Raw genomic sequence first — 19,603 nt, forward strand, 5'->3', positions numbered from 1 at the left:
GATAAAGCAGCTCATCAGAGGTCGATGGCAGGGATCTCTTTGCTGGTGCTGAGGCAGGATTCTCTTATTTTGCCCATTCTTGGATATGGGTCTCAGTCCTGGGTGGCAGTCCTGGGGCAAGGAGGAGAACTGGTGTAGCTGAGCTTATGGTGGTGGTGGTGAGAGAGAATCCTCCTCACAGTTACGAGGAAGAAAAGAGTGCTTGTGGTCACTCGTAGACTACAGCATAGACCTAGAAAAGAGTAAACACCTCTCCTTTATCCTACCACCTTGGAAGAACAGAAAATTTACAGGTCCCTAGAAGTATCTTGGAAAACAGTTGCACGAAACCCCTGAAGCTTGATACAGCACATCTTCCACACTGGAAGCGAGCTCTATCTTAACAAAGAGTTAAAAATCAAGGAATTGGCTGGTAAAATGAGCAAACAGAGGTAAAAAAAATCATGCTCTCAAATCTTACTTTGGTGACAAAGAAGAGCAAAACATACAACCGGAAGAAGATAATAAAGTCAAAGCTCCTACATCCAAAGTCCCTCAAAAAACATGAATTAGTCTCAGGCCATGGAAGAGCTCCAAAAGGATTTTGAGATGCAAGTAAGAGAAGGGGAGGAAAAATTGGGAAGAGACTTGAGAGTAACCTAAGAAAATCATGAAGAACATGTCAATAGCTTGCTAATGGGGACCAAAAAAATACTGAAGAAAATAACACCTTAAAAAACACACTAACCCAAATGGCAAAAGAGGTCTAAAAGCCAATAAGGAGAAGAATGTCTTAAAAAGCAGGATCATCCAAGTGGAAAAGGAGGTTCAAAAGCTCACTGAAGAAAATAATTCCTTAAAAATTAGAATGGAACAAATGGAAGCTAATGACTTTATGAGAAATAGAAAAATATATAAAACAAAACCAAAAGAATGAAAAAATAGAAGACAACATGAAATTTCTCATTGGAAAAAAACTGACCTGAAAAATAGATCTTTGGGAGGTAATTTTAAAATTATTGGACTACCTGAAAACCATGATAAAAAAAGAGCCTAGACATTATCTATCAAGAAATTATCAAGGAAAATTGTTCTGATATTCTTGAACAAGAGGGCAAAATAGAAATTGAAAGGATCCACTGATCACCTCCTGAAAAAGATCCTAAAAGGAAAACTCCTATGAATATTAGAGACAAATTCCAGAGCTCCCAGGTCAAGGAGAAAATATTGCAAGCATACAAAAAGAAACCTTTCAAGTATTGTGGAAACACAATGAAGTTAACACAAGATTTAGCAGTTTCTACATTAAGGGACTGAAGGACTTAAAATATATTCTGGAGGTCAAAGGAGCTAGGAATAAAATTAAGAATCACCTACCCACTAAAATTTAGTGTAATATTTTAGGGGTAAAAATCGATATTTGCAGAAATATAGGATTTTCAAGAATTCTTTATGAAAAGACCATAGCTGAATAAAAATTTGACTTTCAAATACAAGACTCAAAAGAAGCATGAAAAGGTAAACAGGAAAGAGAAATCATAAGAGACTTATTAAAGTTGAACTGTTAACATGGAACATGGAAGGATGATATTTGTAACTCATGAGACCTTTCTCAGTATTAGGGTAGTTGGAGGTAATGAATACACACACACACACACACACACACACACACACACACGCACGCATATATATAGCATAGAGTGAGTTGAATATGAAGGGATGATATGTAAAAACATAAAATTAAAGACTGAGGGAAGATACTGAAAGAAGGAGAAAGGGAGAGGTAAAATGGTGTAAATTATCTCACATAGAAGAGGAAAGAAAAAGCTTTTACACTGGAAGGTAAGAGGGGGAAGGTAAGAGGGAATGAGTCAATCTTACTCTGATCAGATTTGGTTTAAGGAGGAAATGAAATACACACTCAATTGGGTGTGGAAATCTATCATACCTTACGGAAAAAAAGGGGAAAAGGAAGACAAAGGGGGAATGATTGAAGAGAGGCAGATTGAGAGGGGGTAATCAGAAGCAAACACTTTTGAGGAGGGAAGAGGTCAAAGAAGAGAATACAATAAACAGGGGATGGGATAGGATGGAGGGAAATATAGGTAGTTTTTCATAGCATGAATCTTACGGAAGTGTTTTGTATGACTACACATGCATAACCTGTACCAAATTGCTTGCCTTGTCAATGAGGGTGGGTGGGGAGGGAAGAAGGTTTGGAACTCACGGTTTTAAAAACCAATGTTAAAATATTTTTACATTCAACTGGGAAATAAGATATACAGGCAAAGGGGGCATAGAAATCTATCCTATCATACAGGAAAATAGAAAGGGAAGGGGATAAAAGAATGTGGGTGATAAAAAAGAGGGCAAATTGGAGGAAGGGGTATTCAGAATGCACACCATCTCAGGGTGGGGAGAAGGGAGAGATGGGAAGAAAATTTGGAACTCAAAATCTTGTGGAAGTGAATGTGGAATGCTAAAAACATAATTAATAAAAATAAAACATCAGGAAGAATGAATTAATATAATCAGGTGGTTTTTGCTTGAAAATTTTTTATAATGGATTATGAAGGCAACTATTCCTATATAACTAAAAACAAATCATTTCTGAGATTTGATTCTTAGCAGTGGTGTTTGGATCAATTTTGTCACTGAAGATGTTTAAATATCAAAGTCTAAAATGAAATTTCAAAAAAAGAAAATTCAGAAATAGTGTTAATCCCAAGCACTGATTCAGAAACTTATGGGCCAATTTACAAAACAGAGAGCTAAGAAATAAAAAAAAAAAATCAATACTCCAAAAGGAACTGTGTTCTCCTATGTGCGAATAGTATCTTAAAGTATACAAATTTCAACACATTCATGACTCACTCATCATTTTGGTAGTTGTCTGCACTTTTTCTTGACATCACAAGAATTCCAGTGGAGAATGGGGAAGATGACAATCATCAATTATCCCTTGCTATTCTTACAGGATGGATTCATATTATTTTTCACTAAGATATGCCTTTGATGGAATCCTTTGTTCCAGTTCTCCATAATTCTTTGATTTTTTTAAATTATGTGCTGTGAGATGCTCACATAAACCTTGAGCTTCCCTATTGTCCTCCGATTGATACTTATTTTCAATTCTTTGGAATTTATAGTTTTCCATGATTTTTCATTACAACCTAACCCTGAAGAATACTGGTGTTGAAATGCAGATGTTTGATTCAGGGAGAAGTTTAAGGATACTACGAAGTTTAAATAATTTGTTAAAAATCAATTCAGCCTACTCTTTTAAAAAAAATTATGATATGCTCAATACATCGTTCATTGTCGTTACATGAGATAAATACATGAATAGATGGATTATTTAGGTTGTCTGTTTTAATGATTTATCATAGACAAGACAATAGGCATTCTGTAGTTTCCTGTGGTGGATGGTTAGCTCAAATTCTTTTCCTTAGTTATGGATTTCATCCAAGAAATCTGAGATGTTCTGGGGTTTTGATGCCTCCTCCCTCTGTCCCCAGCAAATAACAGCATCTGACTGACTTCACCAATGATCAGAAATCCACACGTCTGGAACAGGTTGATAAGCATCCTTATTCCTGTTTTATATCTCATCTGATGAAATTACTGATGATATTTCAAACAAAGTTGTCTACGTGGCTAAATAATATCTGCATAATTTGAGGTGCGCACAAGTGACATGTTTTTACAGGAAGGGCTTGAGGGAGGCATTTTGTTGTACTAGATAAAGTGCTTCGTTTTGTTTTATTTTGTTTTTCATAATAAAGATCAAATGTTGTGGGGACTTGTGTGCTACATCTTTCTTATTGTATGAGAGTAAAAGAGTCATTTATTCCAGATATCTCTACTGAAGCTTTTTTTCCCCTTCTTTCTAGTATCTTTATTAAATGTTTGTATATATTATTCTCATAAAATATGCAGATGAAAAAGGAGGTATAGAGGCTAATATCTGTTGATGTTATCTGGTCAACTCTTTCTATAATCTAAAGGTGCAAGATTTTTATGTGTTTTGTTAGGCCTCCCTGTTCATATGCTTGGAGAATCTATCATGAATCTATCCTGTATGTCATTTTCATGTTGTCTTCCCCTTTACACTGTAACTTTCTTTATAGTGGAAATTTTATTTTGCCTCTCTTTGCATCCTCAATGATAAGTCCAGTTATTGTTACCCAGTAGGCACTTAATAAATGCTTATGACTGACTGACCTCAATATCCTCACCATTTACTTAGCCATGGCACAACCTTTGTTGGGTATGCTCAGTCTAGTCAAGAAACTTCTTTGATCTTTTTTATCCCCCCCTGTAATGTCCTTTCTACTACAACTATAAGCAACAATTTATAGTTTCCAAGTTAAATGTCCTTGGAATGACTGTTTAATTGGGTCCCTCCCTAAATTTTCTTAATGTAACTCAACCTTCTGTGTTTTAGTTTGTTCAATGAGGTGACTCTGCATGTAATCTTCAACCTTCTTTCTCTTGTATAAAAAAATATAAACACATTTGTATTTTTAACCAATGTTGGCCTTGCTTGTCATAACTATACCTAGCAAATCAAGTCTTTACTAAGATTCTTTGTGGGCTCTTTCACACTAGTGATTATGATAATGGACTTATATCATTAAAACTTCCTTATGAAATTTTTGCAGTTTGTTTAAGGTGTCATAGTAGATAGAATGTCAGATCTTGGGTCAGGAAGACCTGAGTTCAAATTTGGCTTCATACACTAGCTGTGTGACCTTGGACAGGTTACTTAACCTTAGTCTGTTTCAGTTTCCTTAACTGTAAAAAGGGCATACTAGTACCCACCTCCCAAGCTTGCTGTGAGAACAAAATGAGATAATATTTGAAAAGGGCTTTGGAAACTTTAAAGCATTATCAAATGCTAGGTGTTACTATTATAGTTGTTTCATCTAATCAGTTCCCATTTCTTACATAGTTTAGATACATTAAGATAAAGTTGCTTACATTATAGCATACATGTTATATATTACTTATTTATATCTACTGATCTACATCATTTTTTCTTAACTTTGTGTTAATTTAGATATTTTCTCTAACAAGTCAGTAGTCTGATACTACATAATCAGCTAAAGAAACACACTAAGATCATCAAAATCATTTTATATTATTAAAATACAATATTTTTCATTTTGTGGTATGTTATAACTAGTATGTTATGTTTTTTTTCTCTCAAAGACAATATTCAAGACCGTTATAAAGTTTATGCATAGTATATACATACCTGGCTGTATTCACTCCTCCTGAATTAATATTTTCAAATATACACATATATTCGTATGTCCACATATATTTACTATCCTCATTGATTCTTACCATCTCGTTGAAGCCCCAAAGCATTAAAGTCTATATTCATTTAATGTGGAAAATCTAATCTTTTTCTTTATTATCCTCTGCAACAGATATTTTGCTGATACAAAAGATGACCAAATATCACATGAAATGGAATTTTCATTGCCTTTGGACTCATGAGAAAGCCAACTTTGCCAATTTCCTTCTCTAAGAACTCATTAGTCATCCTCCCATATCAGTTACAAGATATTTGTTAGCTTATTTTGATCACAGTGAAACTGTCAGTGTCTGTATAACTCACTTCCTCTTCTAGGACACCTATTTTTTTGATCATTGGACAAGAATCCTACATTTAGAGTATCAATTGCTAAGTAACAAGTTTATAAATTGTGTAAAATATGTGATTGCCAGCATCATATGCCCTCCTTTCTATCTTTCTGCCATAAATACTATAGCAGTAGAATAGGGCCAGAGGATGCAGGGGCACTGTGTATTTTTCTTCTTTCATGGGTAGTAATGGCCAAATAATTCAACACCACGAGGCAGGGCTACTGGTGATAACATTCTGTAGGTCTGGTTCAGCTGTTGCCATGAAAAGAGACTTCTCCTTCCATTGCCTGGAAATCTAATGATAATATAAAATGTGGATAAATGGCTAGGGAAAGGGAAAATGCTGATATATGTTTATGTATTTTTTTCCTACTCTTGAGTTTTATGGCCAATCATCTAAACTTCTCTTTGATCAAATATGAGAGTGAATTTTACTAGGATAAATGCTAAGTGTTTCCTCATTGTCACTGCCATCCTTTCAAAGAGAAAGTCAGTTTTTCATGGCTTATTGCTCAAGAGAAACTCTTATTTCCTTCAGATGAGTGGTATGGTCCAATTCTCTGTACTTCAACTGGTGATTTTCTTTCATTAAAAAAAAAGGCAACTTAAAATCAATTCAAAATAATAATGAATTTAAAAAATGCCCTGTAAAGTGGCAATAAAAGTTAGTGGCCTTGAAGTATATGCTAAAAGTTTTCACTTACCATAATAGATATTTTCAATAAAAGTTTTCTGTATCAGATTTCTATTAACTAAATATTTCTGTATGTATTCCAGGTTGATTTAATCATGTTATTTTTAAATTTATATGAATAATATGGCTTATCTTGTTTATTGTTATCCTTATGTTGAATGAATATTTTCTCATGGACCCTTCTAGGGGTGGGAAAACTACAGCCGAGAGGTCACATGTGACCTTCTAGATCCTTAAGTGTAACCTTTTGAATGAATCCAAATTTTACAGAGCAAATTCAAAAGGATTTCCTTCTGTAAACCTGTGGCCTTGAGACCACATGTGGCCTTTTAGATCCTAAAGTGTGGCCTTTTAACTGAATCCTAAAGGATTTATGTAGAGGGAAGTTTGTGTTTACTGAAACTAAATTCTACTTTAACATTGTATGAATATCCTTGCCATGTTATGCCTAAGTAAACCTCCATTTATGAGTTCTCATTCTGTCCCAATGTCATCTGTGTCAGCATCAAGCCCATTGCTAACAGGATATTTACTAAAATAATATTATAAGAACAGTGGGTATAAAATATCTCCTCAAAAGTCTGACTTACCTCCTATCAGTATATACAGAATCTAGGAAGAGTGGGCTCAAGATTAGATGACACATATGGTGAAAGGGTACCAACACAGTACCAGGAACCTCAAATCATCCCATTTGTGGCATAAACCAGGTGTTTCCCTTAGGCACAGTGTCACTTCCTTGCTGGTGTCTTGTTAAGGTTATGAATAGTTGGCCACTCTTTTCTTGGTTTCCAGGATAGACACTGATCTGCAGATAGCGCAATGGCATATATGGAAAGATGTGAAGTGTAAAGTCCTTGAAATGTTTCCAAATTCCCAAGTTCATCCTCCAGCCGAAGGTGGCATGGGGAGTGTGGGGGAGAGAAGCTATGGCCAGAGCTGAAGAAGAGGACTTTCCTTCCTTCCTCCCACTGCCTGAAGGACAATTCACTGCAGGAATTTTACTGGAAAACTAAACTTTTTTCTAACCTTTAAAATTACCCTCATTGGAGACAGGGTCAAAAGAAAGAATAGAATAAATGGGAGGGCAGGATAGGATGAAGGGAAATAAAGTTAGTTTTTCACAACATGTCTACTATGGACGTGTTTTATATAACTGCACATGTACAACTTATATTGAGTTGCTTGCCTTTTCAATGAGGGTGGATGGGGAGGGAGGAAGAGAGAAAATTTGAAACCTAAAGTTTTAAAAACATATGTTTAAAAAATGTTTTCACATGCTACTGGGAAATAAATATAGGAAATGGGGTACCGAAGTCTATCCTGCCCTACAGGAAAATAGAAGGGGAAGGGGATAAGAGAAGGGGAGAGAGGTAGAAGAGAGGACAGAGTAGGGGAAGGGATATTCAGAATGCATGACATCTTGGGGTGGGGGGAGGGGGGAGATGGGGTGAAAATTTGGAACTCAAAAACTTGTGGAAGGGAATGTTGAAACTAAAAATAAATAAATTTATATTAAAAAAATAAAAATAGAAATCTGGACTCTTCTCTGTTCAAATAAAATAAAGTAAAATAAAATTACCCTCACTGATAATTTAGAGAGCCCTCTAGGGAGTGGCCATATTTCCTAATTCTATCCAGATCTTTCTTTCTATGCAATGTCATTCTAGTTTCATATAGCCCATTTCTACTTCTTCATTAATATTAACCAAGTGGCACAAAAGGGTGAGGTGGGGAGGTGAGGGTTGAAACTGTCTATCAATATATATTTAAGTATTAGTCCTGTAAGGGTATAATTGTGGGAAATTCACTTAACTTCCCTAAGTGGCAGGAAAGTTGGAGACTAAGCAATGGAAGTGTGTGTGATATTCATGTTTAAAAAAATCAAAGAAAAAATTAAGTTGATATATATTCAATATTCTCAAGTTCTGTGATTTCACTGATGAGAGTTGGCACTCACAGACCTATGACCTCTATGACACTCTATGACCTAGAGTGCTTGTGACTTTTGATGGTGAAAAATCTTAGCAGATGGTTATTGTGATTTTCATGATTGGCAAACTCATTATTGTGTTGCCAACTTGGTGATGGAACCCATGAGAATAAACTGTCAAGTGACAAAGATACTTTCCTATCAATTGGCCTTGAAAGCTTTCCAGCTTATCATGTCTGGATCACAGTGGCACACACACACACACACACACACACACACACACACACACTTCTCTGTTGAGTATTTTTTGTTCTGCAGGTACCAGAAGACCTGTCAACTCATTGTTTTCATCTTGCTAAAGGTCATTTAGGACTTCACCTGGATTGCCTCTTTTAAGATCATATAAATCAAGAAAGTAGAAAACTAATACACTTTCAGGAAAGAATATTTATCACCTTCTGAAGCCTTCATATTTTAAGGAAAGAAGATAGAATGAAGTGCTTATGAACTTACAAAATAAACTACTTAAAATGAATTAGCCATCAGTAGAAGGAAACAAAGCTGCCAGTAAAGATAAACGGTGAGAAAACATTTCTATCTAAGCATAAAAAGGACTTTGGGAAGTCACCAAGTTTATCACTCTGTCCTCAGGCAGCACTTCACCCAAATCTATAGAGATGGATAGGTATCCATGCTCATTTTAGATGCCACCAGACAAAATATTCCTTCAGTCTTATTCAATAAATCATTTCCATATTTGGCCACCATGTTTATCAGGAAACTGCTCTTTGATACAACCTATATATTACCGAAGCCCAGTCAAAGAATGGGAGAGATCTAATTGCTGAGAAGATTTGGAGTTTTAGTATAGAGTTCTATGATTAGATGCCTTTATGACAGATGGTTGTGATATTTAGTAGACTGTTTCTTAATCATGAGACTTACAGTCTTGGTTGTATGACTACCAATTTCTCCCTGATTATTTAATTCCATGTAGAATATTAATTTATATATTACCAGTTAATAAATACCATTGCCAAACTGTTGTGGAAAAGCAACTGTTTAGGGGCAATCTGGTATTCAACTCTGTAGACCCAACAACAGAGATCTCTGGAGAAGGATCCCCAAAAAGTTTAGGAATCTTATATCTTATACGTAGTTTAGAGAAATAGCCCAATGGCCCAGATCCTCAAGGAGCCTCAGTGGCCTTCAGTTAGATGGCATACAGATGTACAGAATGTGGACTTTTGATACAATGTGGAATAGCAGATAGAATACTGTACTTGCAGTCCAAAAATCTTTGATTCAGATCTCACCTTAAATATTTATTATATGTGTGCCCATGGACATTTCACCTCTACGATCTTCAGTTTCTTCATCCATAAAATGGCAATACCTGTTGAACCTACTTTATAGGATGGCTTGTGACTCAAATAAAATCATATACACAAATTTCTTTGTAACATTTTTCAGTGCCATAAGGATGCCTGTGGTGGGGTGAGTCAGAAGGAAAAAATAAGAAGCATTTATTAAGCTCCTACCGTGTATCGTGTCTGTGCTAAGTAGTTTACAAATATTATCTCTTTTGACCCTCACAACAACCCTAGAATGTGTTATTTGTTCAGTCATTTCAGGTATGGCCAGCTCTTTGTGACCCCATTTGGGTTTTTCTTGGCAAAGATAGTGGAGTGGTTTACCATTTCCTTCTCCAGGTCATTTTACAGAGGAGAAAACTGAGGCAAACATGGTTAAGTAATTTGCAAAGGGTCACACAGCTAATAAGTGTCTGAGGCCAGTTTTGAACTCATTGAAGCTGAGTCTTCCTGACTTCAGGCCCAGTAATATTTGCACTGTGGACACTTAGATGCCCCATTTTATTATTACTATATTATAGTATTGTTTACAATTTACAGTTGAAGAAACTAAGGGAGACAGAAATTAAGTAACTTGTCCAGGGTCATGCAGGTAGTAAGTGTCTGAGGCCATATTTGAACTCATGAAGATGAGTCTTCCCAACTTCAGGCTCAATACTCTTTGCACTGTGCCACAGAGCTGCTTTATTACGTTATTATTATATATAATATTATCTCTATTTTACAGTTGAAGAAACTGAGACAGAGAGAAGTTAAGTTACTTACCCAGGGTCATACAGCTAGAAAATGCTTGAGGACAGATTTGAACTCAGGTCTTTCTATTCCTCCACCTAGCACTCTACTGTACCCCTACGTGCCCTGTGGTGGTGATGATGACAATATGACACATTTACAGTTTGTTTAGACTGATCATACACAGAGACATGAAAACTAGTGTCAGAGGAATTGGTTTGAATATAAGTTCTGTTATTTGCTTCTCAAATCACTTCACTACTTTTGGTCTCAGTTTTCTTATATGTAAAATTAAAGTGTTAGACTATGTAATCTCTAGTTATATGCACATACAAAAATGAACAATACATTACAGATATGTACTTGTACAGAGAAGCTCAAATTTATGTGTGTATACGTGAACATATGTACATGTGTATATGTGTGTATACATGAACAAACATATATCTCAACATATAAAAGGCATATGTGAATGATTTCATCATGGTGCAAGATTCCCAGTGAGGAAACTATATAGTTCAGCAGCAATTCTGTCATTTAGTATGTTAAAAAGTTGCTAGGCCCATTGAGAATGTAAATGACTCACCCACAGTGAAACAATCAGTATATCAGAACCCAGGTCTCCCTTACTCCAAAGTGACCCTCCATTCACTCAGCCCTTCTGCTTCTCATATAACTGTTTTCCCACCTTCAATCACATAGCTAAAAAGCTACCAAGGCTAATGAAATCAGGTTAATAGAAAATCAACTTGTGAATAGTGAAATCTTAAATATATGGATAATAAATTTTGGTTAACAGAACTCACTTTTTAATGAAACATTTTTAAGGCCAGGCTGTTCACAGCTGAAATGCCCTTGTTGTTATGAATAGCTGACAACTTTAAAGGGATGTAATTAATCCCAGGTCATGGCTGCAAATGGAACGTTTCCACCTCAGTGAGTTTTACCTAATAAAATGTTTAAAATAAATAAATGGTCCCCAGTGTAGGATTGCTGAGCTCAATACCTTTCTCCAAGCTCTCATTACCAGGTGAGGGGGAAAAGCTACAAATAGCTGACAGTGTCTGATTAGAAGCCTCTTCTCTAGCTCACTTATTTTCTACCTATTAAATGTTAAAAACCGAAAACCCAAAATCCAATTCAATGAGCAGATTCACTTACGTTTCTGAAAGGTTGAAAACTCTTTGAGGATCTCCATTCTCAATAGCATACGTTATCGGATCATGTTCTCGATCTGTTGCCTTCAGGGAGAAAACAGTGCAATGATCAGGTTATTGCTGTAGTGCACATCTTGTACATGGGAGAAGACAAGAGGGGTGCGAGAGCTTGGGAGAAGCAGAGAGGTACGGCCTGCCAGCTACTGAAGTATTAAATGAAAGGGCTCACGATGAGCTTTTTCCTTACTGATCCTAGCTCTGCGGCCACGATGGTGTGGCCTAAAGCAAGTCATTTAATCTCTTTCAATATCAGTGATCTTGCCTGAAAATGGCAATATAGTTGAGCACAACCCTAAGTCATGATCACATAGATTAACCAGACCCAGAAAGAGTGTAACACATTATAATCAAAGGTTGATTGGCGGCTGGATTTTAGTTTGACTCCTATTTTGGGGGCAGCTAGGTGGTATTGTGGATAGAGCAGTGGGCCTGGAGTCAGGAAGACCTGAGCTCAAATATGGCTTCAAACATTTACTGGCAATGTGACACTGGAAAAGTCACTTAACCCTTTTTGCCTCTGTTTCCCTATCTGTAAAATGAGCTAGAGCTCTGGTATCTTTTCCAAGAAAAACCCAAATGGAGTCACAAAGAGTTGACTACTATTGAAATGAATGGACAACTATTTACTAGCTTTAGGACTTTTGTGAATCTTCCTTTTCTCTTCTTTAAAATGGAGGTAATACATAGCTTTGATCTCCTCCATTTGGCATGCATTAGATGCCTCCTTCCCCTGCAGGTGGTATACCACATCCTCTCTGCCATAAGGGTTTAAGCTTGCCACTTCAATGTTCATTATTGATGATGATACTACTGCCCTCATAGTTGACAAAGACTCATGTGTAAAATGCATTGTAGGAGATAATTCCTATTGCGCTTTCTTGTCCTCCATTTCTGGGTTCTGTAGATGACAGAGTGTGAATGTAGACAAGGGTCACTATGTGGAGAATGAGGCCTACAGCAAAACAAACAAAAACAGCATATGCTGACTCTGAAGTACCCCCTTTGAACACAGCACTGTCACTCACTTGGATGATAGGAAGTGCAATAAATAGAAGCCCTCTGAGTCCCAGGGCCAACAGAGAAAACAATACAGATTATGTTTGAGACCTTCAGTACCCTAGCCATGTAAGTGTCCATCCAGGATGTGCTGTCCTTGTATACCCCTGGTAGTACCACTATTATTATGACAGACCATGGTAGTGATGTGACCTACACTGTGCTCATCTGTGATGGTTGTACCCTTCCCTATATCATCCTCCATATGAATCTGGCTGACTGTGACCAGACAGACAGACTAACTTTTGAAGATTCTGATTCAAAAAGGCTACAACTTTAGTATCAGAGTTAAGAGGGAAATTATGACATCAAGGAGAAGCTTTGTTAGGTTATCCCATATTTCAAGCAGGAAACAGACACTACTGCATCCAGCTGTTGTATGGAAAGGAGCAACGAAATCCCAGATGGTCAGGCCATCACCATTACTAATATGTGTTTCAGATGCCCTTAAACACTCTTCCAACCATCTTTCTTATACATGGAAGGAATGTTGTGACGTACATGAAATTACCTTCACTCAAAAAGAAAGTATGATATTGACTGAAAACCTTCAGGATATGCATGCCAGTATAGTATTATCTGGTAGTTTCACCACCTAGGCAGGCATTGCTGACAAGATGCAAATACAGGTTACAGCCCTAGTTCTTAACACAATGAAAATAAGAATCATTACCACCTCTGAGCACACAAACTCTGTATGAATTGGTGGCTCCATTCCTACAGATGAGTGTTATGGAAAATTTAGGACTCCTATTGTCTACTGTAAATGATTCTACATGAACTGATTCTCTTTTTTCTTCTTCTTTCCCTCTCTGTCTTTCTTTCTTCCACTTTTCCTTCCTTTTTTCCTTCTTTCTGTTTTTTTCCCTTTCTTCTCTTCTTCCTTCCTTCCTTTTCCTTTTGCTTTCCTTCTCAAAGGCTACATGGTAATAATTCACCCACTCTACTCCCCCAAAAAAGAGAGAGATAAGATTGGAATGGCTTTATTTTGTTTGTTTCTTACTGGATTAATTTTTTTTTTAATTGGAGCAATGAAGGCAATGAATATGTCTTAAGGACTCTGTTTATTTCATTTTTTTTAATATATGGTCACTCTCAATATTTTATGATGCATTGTAACAGGACACAATTAGATGACAAATAGATGGCTCCATTAATTATGTCTATGAAAGTTGGTGTAAAAGATTGCATTAAAGACATGTATGAGTAAAACAGAAGACAGGCTAGTCATGTGGCAGGAGTGAATAATGAAGATGGATAGTATTTCAATGGTGCCATATTAATATCATGAAAACAAACAGAAATTCATTTTTAAAGTTTTAAGTCTTTTGGAATGTCCGCCATGGCCCCAGTGTAACATTGCACCTCAGCATGTGAATCACTCAAGCGATAATTCCTTGGAAGCCAGAGACAATTAATTTGCCAAAGAAAGTAAAGAAGTATCTAGGAGAGTCTCAGAGGTTTGGGATGGTTAATTTTCTTTAGAATCTTGGGATACTGTTAGGACTTCCTACCCCTTAGGTCAATTGTGAAATAAATAATATTATAAATAACATAACCCACAAGCCACTAAATTCTCACCTTTCTAACCAAGTTGTTCCTAGACTTTCAAGGTTTTTAATCTTATTGGAGATGTAATTCCCTTTGAAGAGCTTGAAAGGGTACAATGTAACTATAATTCAGTTACGTAAAGAATCAGATTTTCTAACTTTATCTTTATCCTGATCCAGATGGGAAAGTGCAAAGACGTAAATGAATCCAGGGGAGAGGTAGCATATTATTAGATGATAGGATCTAGATTAAGAGCAAGGAGGAAACTATGAGGTCACTCATTTTTGTAGATAAGAAATCTGAGGCCTTGAGAAGTCAATTAACTTGTCCAAGTTCACACAGCTAATAAATGTATTGGATGATATTTGTACTCTGGTCTTCTTGACTCCAAGTCCAGTGACATTAGGGCCATCTAGTATAAATCCTTTATTTTACAGGTGAGGAAACTGAGTCTAAGAGAGGTTAAGTGATTTTATCATAATAGAGATAGCCAGTGCCATACCAAAGGCAGGACAACTTGGACCTTGACCCTATGTAGTGATATTTAGATAGCATTCTTAATATTTGCACTTCTTCAATGAGCAGGAACAACCGAATTTAATGATTAATGAGAATAATTAGTTGAACTAGGAGGCTGCCAGATGTTGTGCTTCCCATCTATTGCTGTCCACAATCCAGGATGTCACCTCCCCAAACTTACTCTGGTCCCTGTTCTTATGATAGTCTCATAGCAGGGGATTCATGATATCTCAAGGTCTCTATCCCACAACAGCAAATGATCCTGAGATCCTAGGGAATGTTTTGTGATTCTTGACCCTGACACATCTTTGCGATTCTTACACTGGTATCTAGAGCGTCCTGCTCTGGGAAATCAATCAATCAATTGGCAAGCATTTATCATGGACATACTGTATGCCAGGTCCTAGGGATAGGTAGGTTGCACAATAGATAAAGTGCTTTTCCATGAATCAGAGAGATTCATCTTTGTGAGTTCAAATCTGGCCTCAGGAATTTACTAGCTGCATGACCCTGAGCAAGTCACTAGACCTAATTCGCCTCAATTTCCTCACCTCCAAAATGGGATGGAGAAGGAAATAGTAAATCCTTCCAGTATATTTGCCAAGAAAACCCCAAATGGTGTCATAAAGAATCAGTCACGACTGAAAATGACTCAACAATAACAAGGGGTACATAAGCAAAAATGAAATGATCTTTGCTCTTGAGGAAATTACATTTTGAGCCAGAGGGCCTACCTTGGAATTTTGGCTCTCTTAATTAAGTGCCTTCCCTTTATTAATATGTCCCTATCAATCCTGTATGTAACTTTCTTTGTATATCTTTGTATGGTGTCTCTCCTAGTAAATTGTAGATTCTTTGAAGGCAGGGAGAGACTTTTGCTTCTTTTTGTATCCTCAGAACCCAACACAATGCCTAGAAAACATTAAGTGCTTAACATTAATCAACTGATTTTAATTGACTGATTGATTGTATGAACTTCAGCCATTAGTTTCACCGTTTACATCTCCTATTATTGATTTATAAAAATGATAAACTGGAAGGAACCCTTAATAGATTGGACTCGATGTCCCCTAAGGTCATTTCAAGTTTTGAAGAGTCTATGATGACAGGAACAGAAGACCTAACTCCTTCCTGCTCTAAATCCCATGATCCTTTGAAAATACACACACACACACATACATACACACACACCTGCAGGGTTTAGTTGAATAGAAAAAGACAATATAGCAGAAGTATCACATATGAGTGAAAGGGATAACTTTTCTTTTTTTATTTTTTATTAATTTAATTTGAATTGTCAACAATCACTTCCATAACCTCCCTCCTCCCACTTTCCTCTCCAATATGGTGTGCATTCTGATATAAGACGTACATATACATCCCTATGAAACATATTTTCACATTAATGATGTTTTAAGTAAGAGTTAGAACCAGTAGGAGGAACCACCAGAAAGAGGAAATAATACCCAAAAGAAGAAAAACAATAGCAAACAGCATGCTTTGATTTGCATTCAAACTCCATAGTTCTTTCTTTGGATGTAGAAAGCATTTTCCATCATGAGGTCTTTAGAGATGTCTTAGATCTTTGTATTGCTGAGAAGGGTTAAGTCTATCAATATTACTCATTGCACACCTTGGCTGTTACTGTGTACAACATTCTCCTGGTTCTGCTCACTTCACTCAGCATCAGACCATACAAGTCTTTCCAGGTTTTGCTTAAGTCTGCCTGCTCCTCATTTCTTATAGCACAATAGCATTCCATTACATTCACATACAGCTACTTGTTCAGACATTCCCTAATTGATGGGCATCCTCTCAATTTTCAATTCTTTGCCACCACAAAAGGAGCTGCAATAAATATTTTTGTACACGTGGGTCTTTTTCCCATTTGTATGATCTCTCTCTGGAGTATAGCCCCAGAAGTGTTACTGTTGGGTCAAAAGGTATGCACATGTTTATAGCCCTTTGGGCATAGTTCCAAATTGCTCTCCAAAATGATTGGATCATTTCACAACTCCACCAACAATTCATTAATTTTCCAATTTTCCCACATCTTCTCCAACGTTTATAATTTTCCTGTTGTATCATGTTGGCCAATCTGATAGGTGTGATGTAGTACCTTAGAGTGGTTCTGATATGCATTTCTGTAACAATAGTGATTTAGAGCATTTTTTCATATGTCTATATATGGCTTCAATTTCTTCATCTGAGAACTGCCTGTTTATATCCTTTGACCATTTATCAATTAGGGAATGACTTGTATTCTTATAAATTTGACTTAATTCTCTATATATTTTAGAAATGAGGCCCTTAACAGACACACTGGTTGTAAAAATTGTTTCCCAATTTTCTGCTTTCCTTCTAATCTTGGTTGCATTGGATTTGTTTGTGTAAAAACTTTTCAATTTAATGTAATCAAAATTATCTATTTTGCTTTTCATAATGTTCTCTATCTCCTGTTTGGTCATGATTTTCTTCTGTTCTCCATAGATCTGATAGGTAAACTATTCCTTGTTCTCCCAGTTTGCTTATAGTATCAGCCTTTATGTCTAAATCATGAACCCATTTTGACTTTATTTTGGTATATGGTGTGAGATTTGGGTCTGTCTAGTTTCTGCCATACTCTTTTCCAGTTTTCCCAGCAGTTTTTTTCAAAGAATGAGTTCTTATCCCGGAAGCTGGGGTCTTTGGGTTTATCAAATAATACGTTACTATAAACATTGAGTACTCTTTTCTTGCATATCTAACATATTCCACTGATCCACCACTCTATTTCTTAGTCAGTACCAGGGAGTTTTGATGATTGCTGCTTTACAATACAATTCAAGATGTGGAATGGCTAGGTCACCTTCCCCTGCATTTGTTTTCATTAGTTCGTTTGATATTCTGTACCTTTTGTTCTTCCAAATGAATCTTATTATTTTTTTCTAACTCTATAAAAACAATTTTTTGGTATTTTGATTGGTATGGCACTGAATAAGTAAATTAGCTTAGGTAGGATTGTCATTTTTATTATATTAGCTTGACCTACCCATGAGCATCTGATGTTTTTCCAATTATTTAGATGTGACTTTATTTGTGTGAAAATTGTTTTATAATTGTGTTCATAGAGTTCCTGCATTTGTTTCAGGAGGTATACTCCTAAATATTTTATGATGTCTACAGTAAGTTTAAATGGAATTTCTCTTTCTATATCTTGCTGTTGGGCTTTGTTGGTAATATATAGAAATGCCAATGATTTCTGTGGGTTTATTTTATAGCCTGCGACTTTGATAAAATTGTTTATTATTTCAAGTAGTTTTTTTCTGTAGGATTCTCTAAGTATATAATCATATCATCTGCAAAAAATGATAGCTTTGTTTCTTCTTTGCCTATTCTAATACCTTCAATTTCTTTTTCTTCTCCTACTGCTAAAGCTAACATTTCCAGTAAGATATTGAACAACAGTGGTGATAATTGACATCCTTGTTTGACCCCCCAATCTAATTGGAAATGCTTCTAGCTTGTCTTTAGTACAAATGATGCTTGATGAAGGTTTTAAGTAGATACAATTTATTAATTTTAGGAAGACTCCATTTTTTCCTGTGCACTCTAGTGTTTTTAGTAGGAATCGGTGTCGTATTTTGTCAAAAGCTTTTTCTGCATCTATTGAGATGATCATGTGGTTTCTCTTAGTTTTGTCTTTGATATAATCAATTATGCTGATAGTTTTCCTAATATTGAACCAGTCTTGCATTCCTGGTATAAATCCTACCTAGTCCTAGTGCGTTATTCTTTTTATAAGTTGCTGTAATCTATTCACTAATATTTTATTTAAAATTTTTGCAGCTATATTTATTAGAGAAATTGGTCTATGATTTTCTTTCTCTGTTTTGATTCTTCCCAGTTTAGGTATCAGCACCATATTTGTATCATAGAAAGAATTTGGCAACATTTCTTCCCTCTGAGATGGTGTTATGTAATTATTTTACTTCCTCTTCTGTTAATCTGGGCAATTTATATTTTTGTAAATATGTATCCATTTTACTGAGATTGTCAAATTTATTGGCATAGATTTAGGCAAAACAGTTCCTAATTGTTGCTTTAATTTCCTCTTCTTTGGTGGTTGATTCACTCTTTTCATTCTTGATACTGGTAATTTGTTTTTCTTCTTTCTTTTTTTTTAAGTTAAATTAACCAAAGGCTTATCTATTTTATTGTGTGTTTGTTTTTCATAAAACCAGCTCTTAGTTTAATTTATTAGTTCAATGGTTTTCTTAATTTCAATTTTATTAATTTTTCCTTTGGTTTTCAATATTTCTAATTTGGTGCTTAAGTGAGATTTTTAATTTGTCCTTTTTCTAGCTTTGTCTTTTTATTTTTTTAGTTGTATGCCTAATTCATTTATCTCATCTCTTTCTATTTTATTTATGTAAGTATTTAGAGATATAAAACTTCCCCTAACAACTGCTTTTGCTGTGTCCCATAAGTTTTGGTATATTGTCTCATTATCATCACTCTCTTGAATGGAGTTATTGATGGTCTCTATGATTTTTTGTTTGATTCGATCATTTTTTAGGATTAGATAATTTAATTTTCATTTATTTTACTCTTTCTTTTCATGGCCTTTTATTACATATAATTTTTATTTCATCATGATCTGAAAAGATATATTTAATATTTCTGCCTTTCTGCGTTGGATGTGAGGTTTTTGTGCCCTAGTACATGGTCAATTTTTATGTATGTGCCATATACCACTGAGAAAAAAAGTGTATTTCTTTCTATCCCTATTCAATTTTCTCCAGAGTTCTATCATATCTAAATTTTCTAATATTCTATTAACCTTTTTAATTTCTTTCTTTTTCATTTTGTGGTTATATTTATGTAGTTCAGAGAAGGGGAGGTTGAGGTT

General features: G+C 35.6%; 1 protein-coding gene across 2 annotated transcripts in view; it reads right to left on the reverse strand.

The window, feature by feature from the left end:
• Positions 1 to 19,603, reverse strand: part of PCDH15 (protocadherin related 15) — a 1,495,046-nt gene that overhangs the window by 342,014 nt on the left and 1,133,429 nt on the right. For both annotated transcript variants that reach the window (XM_020978669.2, XM_078150714.1), the window contains one exon: positions 11,531 to 11,610. In XM_020978669.2, coding sequence (XP_020834328.1) covers positions 11,531 to 11,610 — 80 coding nt within the window. The remainder of the gene's footprint in view (positions 1 to 11,530; positions 11,611 to 19,603) is intronic.

This window comes from Phascolarctos cinereus, unplaced genomic scaffold (assembly GCF_003287225.1).
Source record: "Phascolarctos cinereus isolate Bilbo 61053 unplaced genomic scaffold, phaCin_HiC Scaffold_3;HRSCAF=262, whole genome shotgun sequence".
Classification (NCBI taxonomy): Eukaryota; Metazoa; Chordata; class Mammalia; order Diprotodontia; family Phascolarctidae; genus Phascolarctos; species Phascolarctos cinereus.